The sequence below is a fragment of the Camelus ferus genome, chromosome 5 (genome assembly GCF_009834535.1).
Source record: "Camelus ferus isolate YT-003-E chromosome 5, BCGSAC_Cfer_1.0, whole genome shotgun sequence".
Classification (NCBI taxonomy): Eukaryota; Metazoa; Chordata; class Mammalia; order Artiodactyla; family Camelidae; genus Camelus; species Camelus ferus.
The window spans coordinates 58,155,141-58,171,696 of record NC_045700.1 but is presented as its reverse complement, the minus strand read 5'-3'; the positions used below and the strand labels follow the sequence as shown (position 1 = coordinate 58,171,696).

General features: G+C 33.2%; 1 protein-coding gene across 7 annotated transcripts in view; it reads right to left on the bottom strand.

The window, feature by feature from the left end:
* GULP1 (GULP PTB domain containing engulfment adaptor 1) overlaps positions 1-16,556 on the bottom strand; it is a 228,957-nt gene that overhangs the window by 5,555 nt on the left and 206,846 nt on the right. For 5 of the 7 annotated variants that reach the window (XM_032479891.1, XM_032479893.1, XM_032479897.1 and 2 more), the window contains 2 exons: positions 5,687-5,825; positions 2,266-2,360 (listed from right to left, as the gene is read on the bottom strand). In XM_032479891.1, coding sequence (XP_032335782.1) covers positions 2,266-2,360; positions 5,687-5,825 — 234 coding nt within the window. The other 2 variants (XM_032479898.1, XM_032479896.1) reach the window with 2 other exon arrangements.

Here is a 16,556-nt window from a genome sequence, read left to right as displayed (position 1 = left end):
AAGCAATGAGGCGGACAATGCAATAGTGACTAAGTCATTGAAAAAATAACTTCAAAATATGGGCTATAAAACCTCTTTAAACACAAGTAATAATCAGACATATCGATATGAAACTTCTATCTGAATATTTACTAAATAAAACATGCAAATATTAATTAAGGTTTAGCTTTAAGGTTTGTTTAAAATTATTATGAAAATAATATACCAACCATCTCTGGCGCTACCCACCATGAAAGCAGAAAAGAATAAAAAAAAGACATCAAGAATATATTAGAAATGACAAAACAAAAACCAAAGCAAAAATACCACAGTGTAACATTATTTGACTAACATATCATTAAATCACTTCAATACAGCGTTTCTCAAACTGGGTTCCTACAAAATTCTGGAGATGTAGGCTTATCTTCAAAAATCTATAAAAAATGTTTGTTTTGTGAAAATCTTAAAACCATTAATAGAAACTCTTTGTGGTTTGCATACTCTTTGAGAACAAATACTACTACATCAGTGCCCATGTTTGTGCTTGTTCCTATGAAAGTATTAGTCCCAAGTAGTACAAACATAATTGGTAAAACTAATGAAAAAAGAAATAACTTGATTTCATCTGAAATAAACAAAGCATTCTCAGTAAATCATCATCCACTATTTGAGTGAAAGTCTCATAGTACTTGAACTATAAAAATGAGGTGGGGAAAGTGTGTCATCAAACATGACGCATGTTGAAATTAACAGAAGTTTGATGTTGATGGTTTTAATTTCAGCTAAGTAAAATGATCCATGCTTTTATATTTAAGTTCTTCATTTCAATTGTATTAGGTGTTGTAATTTTCCTTTATTTAATTTATAAGTTTTGAATTAATAGTTGTAAAAGAGCTATAAAGGTAAGTTGTTTATAAGTTTTTTGTGAATATTTAAGATAAGTTATAATAAGTCTAAGTCAATATTAAAGATTTAAAATAATTTTTCATATAAAAGGGAATTCTAAATCAACTTGAGAAATGTTTTAACATAATCTCTGAAAACCTCAAGGCATGTTAAACAATACAACTTTTAAAATATGGGCATTATTATATCTAGAACAATAAGAAAATTCACATAATACCTAGAAAAGAAGATTGCTTCATACCTGCAGTACAAAATAAGTGAAAGGATATTTATTATCTTTCTAGGAAGTAGTATTTTATCAGTGTTAGAAGATCATAATCTACCCTTTAATTTTTTCCCAGGAAATGAAGCATAGAGTGACTGTATTAACTCAGGCCTAATAAATAAAAATCACTCCTTTTCACATCTTCTCAATCAGCATCATATAATTGCTCTCTACCTGAATTCTACAGAGTTCATAAACTTTTTGATAAAAAAATAGAATATAATAGCATCATCAAAATGTAAAAGGAAATAAAAAGAGAAGACTTTACTATAGTGTGTGTAAGACTACTTATTAATCATGGCCCACTGTACAAAGCTTTTAAGACCAATGTCTTCAAACTCCCAAAACAATTCAGAATTCAAAAATAAAAGGGAGGAAAGTAATGAAAACCCAATTGGACTACATTCCTAAAGAATCTGTCATTGGGTGTCTGCTTTCTAAATTAGAGTTCAGAAGTTATGAACACAATTACAATGTTTCCTTTTCTTTTTTTAACACCCTCCCCTTCCTTTGGAACTCTCTGTTTTAGCTCTCAGCTCTTTTTTCTTTAATTAATTGAGGTAACATTGGTTTATAACATTATATAAATTTCATGTGTACATTATATTTCAGCTTCCGTATGCACTTCAGTGTGCTCACCACCAAAAATTTAGTTTCCAGTCATCACCATACAGCTGACCTTGTTTACAATGCTTCTTTTTAAGAGAGACTGATTTAATTCTTACAAAGATTTTCCTTCATCCACCCATTCACAATTTTGAAATTCATAATTGTTGAGACTGAGATTAAATCTTATAAATCTAGTGCAATGACCTTTTCATTTTTTGGATTTTGAAATCATGAACCATTAGAATTCATGTAATTTTGTATAAAAAAACCCATCTTATTACCATTATAAATTGCACCCCTAAGAACAAAACACAACAAAAACTTATCCCCTTATCCTTAGCATCTGTCTGAGTTTTTTAAAACTAAATGTATATTATTATTTTACAGTAATTATTTTAAGTAAGTTTTTCTAGTGATAATAATTCAAGGAAAGAGTAGTTTTAGTATACAACATTCTCTTAGTCTCACAGAAAAAAAATTATGGGCCAATCTGTTAAAATAGTCACCTGCATCTCATCTAATTTTGATTGAATGTCTGGAGGGAAATCCCCTGCTCCACAGTTAAATGGGTCAAATGGTTCTGCTCCAAACAGGTCCCGTTCTAAAAGGAAGAAAATAATCTAGTAAATGAAATGACAAGGAGTGAGTTGGGGTGAGTTAGATTTCAAAGGCAGGATTATATAAAGAAATTCTTGTATGACCAAATGAGTCCCTATTCACATGTACACTTTATCCTGGGCTTTCGTGAGCTTAGACTAATTAGTTAAACATCAACAAGGAAGAAAAATCCATTTTATGATGATGTAAAAACCGGTTACAAAGAATTATTATTCAGAGATGTTTCTGTGTCTTTAAAGGCTACTTAATATCAAATTCACCAAATATTTGATACTTTATATATTACAATACCTACATTTCATTGAAGCAATTTGAATGTACTAACATTAATGTTTTACTCACTGAGACTTCCCTATTCCATTTATTGATGACTCGGCAAAACAACAGTGAAGCAATATGTAGGACTGAATACATTTGGAAGTAGTCTTATTCACAGTTCCTGTACTTTAATCTTACCTTGTCCATCATCTCATGTAGTATGAAATCACATCACTTCCTAGATAACCACAATGAGACAGGTTCTTTACAAATGCCTTGTATCCCAGAAACAAATTTCTTTTAAAAAAATAGCAGTTGGAGGATCAAAGAGCTCTCTGGGCATATATTTTAAAGTGTGCGTTGTTTTTTAATCACTAAAGAAGGATCAAAGTTAAAACTGATGTTTGTAACTGACAAGACTATAGCCTAGTATATGACTGAAAAATTATTTTAAAATTAAGAAATTTCTTTCCTCTGAATCATTTCAAATGCAGCCTTAATTGACAAAAAACTAAATTACATATGAGCATGAGAATTTATACTGTATTAAGACTTTCATTTTTCATGAAGCTATATTCTATAAATTCAGTGCTATGTAAGAGATAAAATTTATGCTACTTGAGTTCTACCACATCCTCTAAATCACTCTGTGACTCTCATTATTAAAGACTCTTGCTTCCCTAGCTTTAACTTTTTTTAGATACATGTATTAAATTAGTTAATAAATGTAAAATTCTTAGAAGTTTCTGGTGCTGTTAAGTATTATATAAATAATTTAGCATCCAAACAAAGACACTTTTAAGAATGAAAGGAGTGCTACCAATAGTTTCACTAGGACAAAATGCATAAGCCAGGACTGTCCTAGATGAGTGGGAATCTATTGTCACCTTACATAGAACTAATGGGTATTATTTTTGTTGTTACTGTTTATTTTCTTCTGTCTGATGTTTACTGTAGGCAATAAACCAGAACTTAGAGAACAGAGGAACTTTTCTTTGGAAGAGTATCCTAGGTACCACGACACCACAAACACACCAAACAATGCTTTACACGTGGTAGGTGTTTGTTAAAAGAAATGAATTAGTAAAGAAGTGGAGCTGATCAGCAGAAACAGATTTTCATCACACAGATTTTCTACAGTTAGGATTCAAAATCACCAGGGATTTGATTTAGATGGGCTTAAAGGGGTCCTTAACATTCCTGAAATGCAAGGCAAAATTTTTTATGAGTGGGTATCTTGTGTTTTTCTGTGAAGAGGTTTAACTTTTATCATAATCTGAAGGGTCCATAATTCCCCCACAAGTTAAGAAATTACCACTTTACATATTAAAGATATCAGTACCATGCAAATTAACATTACAGAGCTCTCTGGCATATTTTGGTCAGCTCAGATGGATTTAAAATTCATAACAAAAAACCATATATGTTCAATTTCCAATGAAAAAAGATTCACTATGTGATTAATAACATGAAAATTGTTTAATCTAGTGTAAGAGTGAAAGAATAAAAAGTAAGCAACTCTTCACTTAGTCATTCTTTCCTTTACCCACTAAATACTTATTGAACATATATTATGTGCTATATATTTTCAATCTAAAATCCTGAATGATTGATTTTGAACTCTCATTTAGCATCCTGACGGATTATTTCTTCTAAATATCTTAAAATCTATTCACTCTTCTCAATTTATATTCATTATTTATATTACATTTATTATTATATATTTATTTAAGATCCTCCATTGTGGATACATTGCTAATTTATATTTCAAGTTCTAGCATGGAACCCAAGTCTAGTGTATATGCTAAACAAGTGCCCATTAAATTAAATAAATGAATGACTAAATCAGTGATGAAGTCCAAAGAAGTAAAAAACAGTGGGAAAGTAAAGATGTGGAACACTCATAAGGACAAAAAAATACACCATTATGAGATCAGGATATTGGCAATATTTTCTAAAAACACACTATGACATGTATATTATGGATATCACCGTGAAAAAATATTTTGCATTGACAGGAAATATATTCAGAGGAATTTAAATATACTATATTTCAACTTATGTAAAGTACTGAAATATTTTTGTACACTGATTTTTAAGTCCCTAATGTTATTACTTTGTACTTACAAATTAGTCTTCTGGAATTTATTGAATACCTAAAATGTGCAATGCATTTTGTTAAGTTCCATAGGGGAAACAAAACATAGGCCCTGACATGGTTTACAGCCTTAAGCTAAAACTTCAGAGTTATATTGAAAATGTCTTAAATGTGAACCAGAGAGGATTCAATAAGGTTTAATATGTAAAACCCTCTTTTCTTCAGTGTCCCTTGGGACTTGATGACTGATGATGGCCATTGGAAGCTATGCTTTCACATTGTGTTACAGGGCATAGAGCAAAACACAGTCAAGACACTGATAATACCCATCTGTTAGATACTTTCTAATTTATCATTAAGAGACTTTTAAATTCCTTTCAGATATATAAAAAGTAAATCAGAAAAGCAGTGCATTTATAGCTTTTTAGATATCAGAGAAAGAAGAGTTAATAGATAAATGAATTACATAGAGTTAATAAATAAATGGAATAATAATAAATAATAAATAAATCATGGAATTCATATATTTATACATTTCTTTAACTAAGACTATGCATAAACTCTATGATAAAAAAACTTAAACTGAGCTCTATAAACGTGTCAGAAAGGATCAAAATAATTACCACCAGAATTGTTCTTAATCATTAAATAAGTACATTAAAATATAACTCCAAATACAATAAAATATAATTATTTTATAATATAAATAACCCTAGACCAAAATATCATTTTTCATAAAATAGTTTCAAATGCAAATAGTGATGTCTATAGGCAAATTCTGAATTATAAAGTAAAATATAATTAACTGAATTTGGCATATATATATAAACATAATACTTTGGTGATTAAAATGTTCAGCAAGTTTGTTATGATAATTTCCTGTAAAGTGTTAATTAAATATTTAAAATGTACACAAACATAGCGAAGAATATTGATTTATATAGAAAGCTTACTAATCTCGGTAGATCTACTAGGTACTGGAGGTGGCTGTGTGCCATTGCGAGTAGGTATTGAAGACTGGTGTGATACTGGAGAAAATGGAATCATGTCAAAGATGTCAGTGGATGGCGACTTAGGTGTCACACTGCCTGCCTGCAAAGAAGATAATAAAATTAGGGCAGTATTCCATGTAGACAGATTATAAAGCTAAGTATATCATATACATATAGAACATATATAAACACAATGACAAATGCAGTTGAGTCATATGAACTTGCCATTCTGTAGATCAAAAATAGTTAAATATTGGCAATTTCATATGATTGGACCACTTATGTGCCAAATGCTCACCGGCAAGAAAATTTCTGTGATGGCAAAAATGGTGACAATACTATTCTAGGTGGATACAAAAGATATATTGGATTTTTTGCATATATAGAAATAATTGGCATTTATATTAGAGAATTGAAAACATGTTAGGAACTATGTAAAAACATGATTTTAGTAATGTATTTTGCATAAGATTGTAAGTTTTAGACAGAAATAACTGAACATAAGTGATGCATCTTCTTAAATATAACCATTCAAAAGCAATTGATAACAATTTAAAAAAATTAGGGAGTCTATTTCAATTTGTTTATAACTATAATGGCAGTCAACGATCATATTCATTGCAGTGCCTTTTATTCTTGGAATAAGATTTCATCAAGTTTTCTACAATAAACAGCTACTTTGTGAAATAAATTATAATCACTAAAATATACCACCAAAATCATTAAGTTTTTTTGGACAAATCTGGACTAGGACGTAACATAAGAATGAGAAAATCATTATTTTGATTGTCATACAGGAAAAAATATACATATGTATTATATATCATTTATTAAAGAAAGAGAATTCCCATTTTGGAGAGAAATACTGAGGAAAAATTTACCTTTCCTATAAGAACATGGACATTGTTTGGAATTGCTTAGCGGTTCACATTAAAATTTGTATTTTTAGAATACTTTCGTTTTTCGGCTTCACAGATGATGCAGGTAATGAAGAAAACAAAGCTGATTATGTGTAATGAGTGATGGATTTGCTATTCAGCTAACATGACTATTAGTACATTTTTTTCATGCAGAAAGATTGCTGTCATCTCCCCTTCTTCAACAGTTTTAACGGTTTACTGTATCAGTCGTAAGTACCACCCCAAAGACTCAGAGCCAAATTTATCCCTCAGCTCTTTCCTCCTACTCAGGAATATTGTTCTAATCATCCTATCCTTCTGTTTCATCCGGCTTCCATCCCTCTCCTCTTTGTCTAAAGATATCCAAATATTGACAGTTCTTAAAAACAAAACCAACCAACCAAAAAGGCCTTTACTCAGTGCCTCGTTACTTCTCTAGTCTCTCATCTCCCTTTCTCTTCCCTTCAAAGCTGAGCTTCTCCAAGGAGGTACTACATTTTTTGCCTTTTTACTTCATCCAATCCTCAACTCATATCATTCTAGACTTTGCTCTTTTTGCTGAACTCTACTGACAGCTTTTGCCAATATCACTAATGGCTTAATTTCCCAACTGCCATATCTGATGAATCCCTGGAAGTACTTATCCTATTTCATCTTTTTGTTGATTTGTTCCACACTCTCTACTAGAAGCTCTCTGATACCGATGACCAAAGGATGCAAAAGTGGCACACAGAGGTCCCAGACTGCATCACATCGATTCAAGACATACCTGAAATTTTTCATTACTATATAAATGGCATATTTTGGAGGAATTAAAAAAATAAGTGGGAAAATAAAGAGAATTTTCTGTTTAGTGAATTACATGAGGTCTTGGGATGCTGCTCTCACTGACTGGCTTGGGAAGGCCACATTTAGAAGGTGGTGGTATTAATAGTCCCAGTGACAGTCTGGAATCAGGCGAGTTGACAGGAGTGACAGTAATGGAAGAAATATTTAGACAGGGAGATGAATCATCAGTATTACACCAGAAAGAGGGTGAGCATCTCTGAAACCCGTGTTGCTCATGATCAGACATTTTGTGCCGCAGCTGTAAAGGAACAACAGAGAAATATACTAAGGAGAAGAAAGAAGACACAGAAGAAAAAAGAAAAAAGTATATATGAATTTATTTATAAAGGGATATTTTTTGAAAATGATGTCATTCCAAAATAACTTTACTAAAGTTAAATTGTTTGAGTAGATTTTCCTATTGCAAGTCTTTCATTCTAGATTGTTTAATTTGATTTTTCACTGAAATACTGCATTTTTAGATATTTAAATAAAATATTGCATTCAATATGACTTGTGAGGAAGACACTGGAGAGGAAAACAACAAATGGTTGAAGATTTCTTTCTAAGAGAGCCTCTGTGTAATGGGGGTGGGGAGGAAGGAAAGCAACAACAACAAAAAAATTCACTGAAGTAGGAATAAAGTCTAGTCAAAAGTTAGGACTTTGTAGAATTTTCAAAAAGGGCTACAACATACATTTTAGATTAAATCCTCAAAACATTCTTTTGCAGTATTAGTCATATTATGTCCTTATTATAATAAAGATAGGGAAATCAAGGCACATTGATTCTTTGTTACTTACTCCTCCTTAAAGTAAGATGCAAAACCAAAATTCAAAACACCCTGACTCCAATCATGCCCTTTCTATAGGTAGTCAGTTCTAAATAGTACAACTTTTGTGGTATGCGCAGAGGGAGTTGTCAAGCATCTCAGTAAATCAGAGAGATAACAAATAATCAGATAAAAAGCAAGTAGTACACTGTACTGGGTCTGCACATTAGTCTTTGTATGACTTTTGGAAGCTATTTCCATTACATCACGGAAAGCTACTGTCAAGAACTGAGCTGCACAGAGCTGAGTGGCCAGAGCAGTCAGTTAAAACAACCAAAATAAAAATATGTAATAATTGAGCCTTTATTCACTTACTGGGATAGTGTAAGCAAGAGGCCAGAAAGAAGGTGCTGGCCCCATCAATGTCCCATTTTTTCCCAGTGAATGTCACTGGGCAAAGGTCAGATGTATCAGGACAGAAGTAAGACATTATCTCTCCTGAGGGAGCCCTGAACAAAAGGTTTCTGCTGATTTTGTGTGTGTGTGTGTGTGTGTGTGTGTGGGTGGGTGGGTGGGTGGGGGGGTGCTACTGGTGGGGAGAGCAGAGGGAGGAAAAGGGGAAAGAACTAGGAGTAGAAAATATTGAAAACTGAGTTAGTGGAGAAGTGTCTTCAAAACCCCCCAAACATGGTCTGCGTGAGGCATTTAAGAGAGGCCTTGGCCAAGGGCCTCCAACAAGGCCTCTGAATGAAGGCAGCTGGGCGAGGAGGCAGCTATGCACGAGAGTGGGCCGGCCTGGGTGGTGAAGGGGGCTGAGTCCCTGACTGCAACTCCTCCATGTGCTGCACTAAATCTGGGGTGGCTTGGGCAGCTTTCCCCCCATGAGTCTTGCCTCGAAAAGCCTTTGTAACTTTGCAGGGCCTGGTAGATTTGGCCTGGAGCCAGACTTCTCAGCTATAAGTCACACTGCAGAGATCTTCCAGCACTAATAGGACTTGGAGGCAGCCAACACAAATCTGGCTTTTGATAAACCTCATGGTGAAACATTGTAATGAAAATTATGGTTAGGAGAACCAACAAGTTTGAAAGAAGTCTTTAAATTAGGAGTTACCTCCTCACACATTTCAGGAAGCAGAGGGGAAACAAGGCAGTGAGTAAACAAGTAAACAAGTAAAGTGATATCTAAGTTGAGGAAGGAATTCAGTAAGGAAGCAAATCTCTGATGGTCTGAATTTATACTTTATCACTATTAATATGTATATATAATTATGTAATTATTGCTTTCTCTATTGATCTTTATAGTGATCTACATAAAGATATATATACATGTATATGTGTATATATGTAAATTTAAAATCCATTTTATAGTCTACATAGTTCACTGTGTAATTCTGTAATTACACCTTTTATTTAATTATAGGTAACAACTGTAAACTTGTGGACAAAATTTTGTTTTTCTAAAATACTCTGTACTACATTAGAGTACTTGATATGTAATAAACTATCAATGAATATTTATTGCCTAATTTACACTACAGCCTTTTTTTAAACTTAAACTATAAATTGGTAAGAATGTGTATCCTAAATTTGACACAACATTGTTAAATGATTATAAATCAATAAAAAATGTTAAAAAAAAGTCTATCCTTAAAAAAAAAAAAAAAGAAAAAGAAAAAGAATGTCTATCCTGAGTAAAGCACAAAAGATACCCAGTGGAAGTTGTCCTTGGTATCACTTGGCTTATAACATAAATGGGAATATTTTATGTTGTTTTACAACTTGTATAGACCGAAAATCTTTACCAAGTGTCTCAGCACAAAATGAAGGCCAAAATAACCTAACTTAAAAGTGTTATGGTGTTTTATCGTGGTGTTAATAATATGCATTCTAATTCCTCTGAAAAGGGACACTTACACAAACGAAGAATGTATGTAATATAAAAATAATCAAGTATTTGAATACCCCAACTGAGAGGTATTTTCACATTCAGAATGGTCAAGCGGGGATAGCAATCAAGAGTTTTGGTAGCTAAAGTTTAAGACTCTAATACTATCTGACTATTACAAGTTGCCTTTGGGTCATCAGTAATCTAGATTGGTTACCTGGGGTTTTTTGTTTGAGTCACACAGGTCTTAAAATATTGATTCAGTTCCTTGCAAGCTAAGAGCTTATACATTAAAATCCAGAGAGTTTGAGAAGTTAAAAAATCTAGAATGTGGGCTCACGAAGATGCATCAAAATAACTAACTGTTGTTTAGTATTTGCTGGATCTGTTAAATTGGCGTATGCTTTCCGATTCCTCACCACAGCAGCATGCCCATTTCCTACATCCATGCCACAGCCTGGGCTCTGCTGACATTTGAGTCTGTGATCCTAATTTAGAAAAAATTTAAGTCAAGGAATTAGATGTTTCATCTGATTCCTTATAAGAGTGAAATCTAAGCCTAGCATATTTAGGCCTATTAAATAAGAATAAGAACATGTAAATAAAGCCCCTATGACATACAGTGGCATTTTTGGCACTGGATAAATATTTGAGCGATGTCTCTAAATTTAAGGGTCCAGGAATTAGTCATTTTTTAACCTTCCATTTTTAACTGGTTGAAATATTTATTTTTTTAAGAAATTAAACACATAGTTCAGATGAAAACAGTCTGATATTTTTATGATGGGCCTTCTGTCGGTATTTTGACAGATGGCTAGAAACCAAAATTTTGGGGCTTTCCTACGGAAGTTTATGGCACTACTGTTTAACTAACCCTTTTATGCTCACAATTCTAAGTGCTTTGGTGTTTAGGAAGGTGCACAGCTTCTGAATTATTACACTAAGGGGAATGAGGAATTCTATGCTCAATAACTACATGTTAATGATGCAGAAGTTGTTAGGTTATTAAGACATATTAGTAATGAGTCATTGTATTTGAGCTTCACAGCTGTTGCAGTTTTATATAGCTCTTTCAGTAAGTAGGGGCTTGGTACCTCAGGCCATAGTGAATACGTCAGCCCTGAGCTTTGCTAAATATGACGACAATGATGAAATGTCATAAAAGGGTTTGAATCCTATCAGATAATGTTGAGTACATTTAGGCAACAATAAAAAAAACTGGATTAGCGATTAAATGCTTCTGTGATAATATTTATAGAAATATTAGAATGATACCAAAATTTTATTTAATGCTGTTAATTGTTTCAGCAATATAAACCTCCAAAGACCCTTTTAAAATGTAAAACAAATAATTTTAAGATTAAAATATGATTTATCATAATTATTAAAATAGTAGAAATTTAAAATTCTACTTAGAACTAAATTTAAAAAGTAAATTATTTAAATTTATATTTTAAATCTAGATGCCTAAATGAAATTCTTCCAGATAAAAAACTGGGTAGATTATGAAAAACACTAAATATGGGGAAATATAAAGGCAATGCAAAATGTCCTAGCAAATCCTTCCATATTGCCATGTTGATTCATTCTTTTGAAGTTCACTATCAATGGCACGTTTGCAACATCACTTTTTATATAAGCTTTAAAAGTAACCACTTCTAGAATTTAGAATTTATAGCACTAGATATGCTATTTTTTTCAGACTTCTAGTTACAAAGTTTGGTTATATTGGTCTCTTACCTGTAAGACCTATATATTCTTACAAGAATCTTGCAAGATAAATGGATGTCATCACCTACATATCCCAAAGAAGAAAACTGGAACAAGGAGAGATTAAGTGACTTAATTAGGTACTCACTGCCAGAACTGGAATGAAATATATTTTTCTTCCCATTATACAAGGTTTATTTCTTTAGAACCATCATTTGTGCAAGTAACCATGGTGAAAGTGAAGTTGTGAACCAGTCATCATTTTCTTCTGGGAAACACATGCTTTTGAATCAATGTTCGTGTTTAAAATTTCTATCTTTGTTTAAAGATTCACATTTGGTTTGTTGTGTAATTGAGTTTTCACAATCTCCTCTTGTCCATCTTGACTTCAATAGTAGTTGAGAAAACACCAGAGGAAGATAAACAGGTGGTTTTATTTACCCAGGATGAAACACACATTTTAGGTTATAATTTGTCCTATCAAGTCTAATCAGTGGCCACACAGTTGATTATGTAAAGGTAGAATTTTATCCAGTAACACTTGGTTTAATTGAAAGGGAGACATTTATTTTAGTCAGCAATAGAAAGTTCAGTATGTCTTAGGACTACAATTCTATTCATTTAACTTCCTGGCAATAGTCAGATTTGGTTAAAACCTTCTATAGCTAGAAAAATAAAATGTAAGCATCCGGACGCAAGAATCAAGGAGAACAATTTGATTTAACTTGCTATGCCCACATCTTACAATGGAACAATCTTCTGGAGGCGTTCATAAGGCTAGGAGGGCAGAATAAACCCTTTTTTCTGATATAAATACAGAAAGCACTGCCATGTGAATGCAATAAATGGAAATCAGATTGTCCCCAGATAATTAGTACCAAATGGTGGAAAACCCAACCTCTAATCTATTGCCAAACCACTAGAGCACAGCAGAAAGCAAACAGCACAGTCAAGTAACGGAAATTTCTCAGTGTATCTAAATGACTATAAAATACGGACCCAATTTCTAAAACCAATGAAAAGATTTCCACAATTTCAGTGTGATACAGCAGTATGTATTATGGATTCTATCAAAGGTTATTTCATGTCAGAAAAGGAACCTGTGACTGAATCATTCAAGTGGTATTTAGGAGACCTGTAAACATTCTGCTTGTTAAGAACAAGTGAAAAAAATGTCAATTTAGACATAAAATAATGAAAAATAGGAGTAACCCTTCATTCATTATGCATATGAAGAATTGGTTTTAAGTGATAAAATATCTAAGAGATATATACTAACAATACATATTTTTATAGTTAGAAATGTCTTTTAATTTTAATACTGGGCAAAACAAAAAAAGTCTCTTGTTTTCCTTAACTAGAACTGAACTACTCTATAACCTCACACTGACTTTATACTGGATGCATGAACTAACACAATAAACGATAGTCCCATAGTCCAAATGATGACAGAAGAAGAGCAGACTTTTAAACTCACGTACTGTGTCATGAGGCCAGATCTCTTCCTTGGAATCCAGATTTGTATACCCAACCATTTGTATACCCAAACATCTCCAGTTGGCTGTCCAGTAGGCAGAATTAACATGAGCAAAAGTGAAATCCTGATTGTTCATCATTCACCTTCCCTAAGTCTATTTTGGAAAATGGCACCACCACCCAGATGCTCAGGATAAAGCCCTCAGGGACAATCTTGACCCCTCTTTTATTCTACAGTCCACATCCACTTCCATCAGTCAATCCAGCAAGTTCTACATCCAAAATATATCAAGCTGTATACATCATCCCAACTGACAGAATCCTAGGCCAGTCTACTCTTCTCCATCTCCCAGACTACCGAGATATCCTCCTAGACAGTTTGAGGGACTTCATTTTGGCTTATTTACAGCCATGGTGCATATAGCAGCCAGATGATCCCCAAATCCCCTGTTTAAGTAACTTCTTACTTGAATCAAAGGAAACGAAACAAAACAAAACAAAACAAAACAAAACAAAACAAAACAAATAACATCCAAAAAAACATGGCCTATAAAATTTAGCTTCTGATTCTCTCTCCAATTTTTTTGGTCTCCTGGTCACTATGCTCTAGGCACAAAGGTCCTTGCTACTATTTTCTGCCCTTTGTATTGAATAACTTCTTCTCATTCAGGTCTCAATTTAAATGGTACTTTCTCAGACAGGGCTTCCAAGATCACTGTTTCTAAGCTCCCAGTCATTCTCTTCAATTCTACTCTTTTATGTTATTCACAGCATATATAAGATCCAAATTTCTAAATTTATTTATTCATTTACATATGGGTTTATTAATCTCCCTCCCTTTCCCCATGCTCTGTAAATTTCACAGCTGAAATTCATACAACACAGAAGTGTTTGGCAGGCAACCACCTAAGAAAAAGCAACCTCTCCTGAGGGTGCCTCTGAAGAGACCGGAGAAATGCATCTACGGTCGCACCTACACAGTGACTTAGATGAAGAACAAAGGTTCTCCATCTGGAACATTCCACTCAACAGGGCCTCACATTTTAAACCTATGATTTAACATGGAGTAAAAGGATCAGCATCTCTAACACCGAGATTTCTTATTAGAAGATCCGATTCTTTGCACCATTGCTCTACGCAACAGAAACAGCTTTAACTTTGGACCTCTCACTCGGGAGATGGCCTGTGATCTTTTGGTTATCTAGTCAAATTGTACCAAAAATGTTTCTTTTAGTTTTCTGATTCTTCCCATAACTGACTTTATCTGCTATTTTGTCACACACTGATAAGAGCACCCTTATCAGTAATTTACATTATTTTCACTTTCTACATGATTTTTAATGCCACAAAAACACCCAAATTCCATTCCTACATTTGTTCTCTTTGTTCCCACTTCTCAAAGAGACTATTTTAAAGCAAAAATTAGCGATAAATCTTCTGTTTTACTTTGACCAGCAGTTGCCTGATGTGGACTATATCGTGTTTGACCCGTAAATCCTGGTATTTCAGAATATTACTGCGTTAAGTGTTTATTTTTAGGAATCAAATTTTAACATTAAATAATTTATAGAAAATTGAACCAACTCTGAATTGGAATGTTTTGTACAGCAAAAGGGTTACCTCTGTGTGACTTAAGAAAATCTGGCTCCCACTAGGATTAAGACCTATTTGGGGCTGGTCACGTGTGAAGAGGCATCTGTCCTGGGGGGTTCCTCTAACCATTACACACTGAAAACTCATGGAGAATCTGAAGCCAAATTAACCCTATATAACAAACCCACCTACATTGTAATTTCAATGCACATAATGGGATTCATCATTTACTTCAATGTTCTTCAATTAATATATTAATTGCTGCCCCTAATCCTTTAAACAAGCTGCTGAAAACTTTAGCAATTTTGAAGCATTCTATCCTTCAGTCCTCTGAAAGCAAAACAAACAAAACCTACAGAATCTCACTTCCAGAGTTATAAGTCCAAGAAGCATTTGCTGTGCATTAACGTTGCTTTGAGTTTGTCTCCAAAATGGTGATGGATCTTATTTTTATTCCTTTGTAAACACAAAGACTGAAATAAAACTACTTTTCAATGCAAAGAATTCCAGCAAAAACTACCTTTTTAAGACTGCTTGGAAAAGTAACTTCCCCTTCATTTATCTTTATATTCCTAATTTGTTTCATGGGATGGCTTAGAAAACTTTCAACAAGACCTCAAAAAAGTGTCGCTCTATTTTGGGACTGAAGGTTGAAGAGTTTGAGCTGATGCTCTGTTCCTTAGGGTAGGGAAGGCAAGAAAAAAATCATAACCTGGATTAGAAGCGAATAATGATGGTAGTAAAGAGGAAAAACAAGGAGGAATATTATAATAAAGCCAGAACCTGAAAGAGGAGGATCCGGCATCTCACTGTGCAGAACAAGTACACAGGAACACTGGAGATTCATTTCCAATCTCTCCACCTTGGCCACTGTCACCAACTATATGCCAAGCAATGGAAATGCCAACCATTTCAGTGTGGAAGATGGCAAAGTGTGAGTTCAGAAGAAAATAAGTTTTCTGACCCATTCCCAGGGCACAGCAAATTTAAAACCCTAACTGCAACTTCTTGAAGCATTGTTCACTGGTGATGAATTGGTGAAATACTCTAGTACTAGATATATATCTATATATATGAGTTTTCATTGAGTTAGCCTAGAGATTGAACCAAAATTGACTTGCAAATAAAATTTTTCAACAAAAATTCTTTTCAGAAGTTTGTAAATGCCATAATTGTGTTTTAGTATAATGCCAAAAATTATATATAAAAATGTTTAGATGCAAAGTAAAATATATACTTTAACAGAGAATATCAGTAGTACTGATGATTTTAATAGAAAAAAATTCCTAAGTATATATTACCTAGAAAAAAATATTAACTTTTAAATTCCATTGCCCTCCAAAAAATTCCCTTAAGCCAAAATCACAAAATAATGGCATCGTATGTGGTAGTGGAAAAAGATTTCAAATCTATGCTAAATCAAAAGTAAATAATTTAACTACAGATATACTAAGAGTTGTCTGCAGAGATTACCACTGATTTTAGTGTCTGAAATATAACTGTGTCACTCCCAGTAGGAATCCTTGCTATGAAATAAGAAACCAATTTGATTTTGTTAACAGTCCAACTTCTATAATAAAGTTCAGCACTCCAAGGGTAGACTGGCCCAGGTCACTGAATCTAACTTCAGTAAATAATAATCAATTGGAATGAAAGAGAGGCTACATG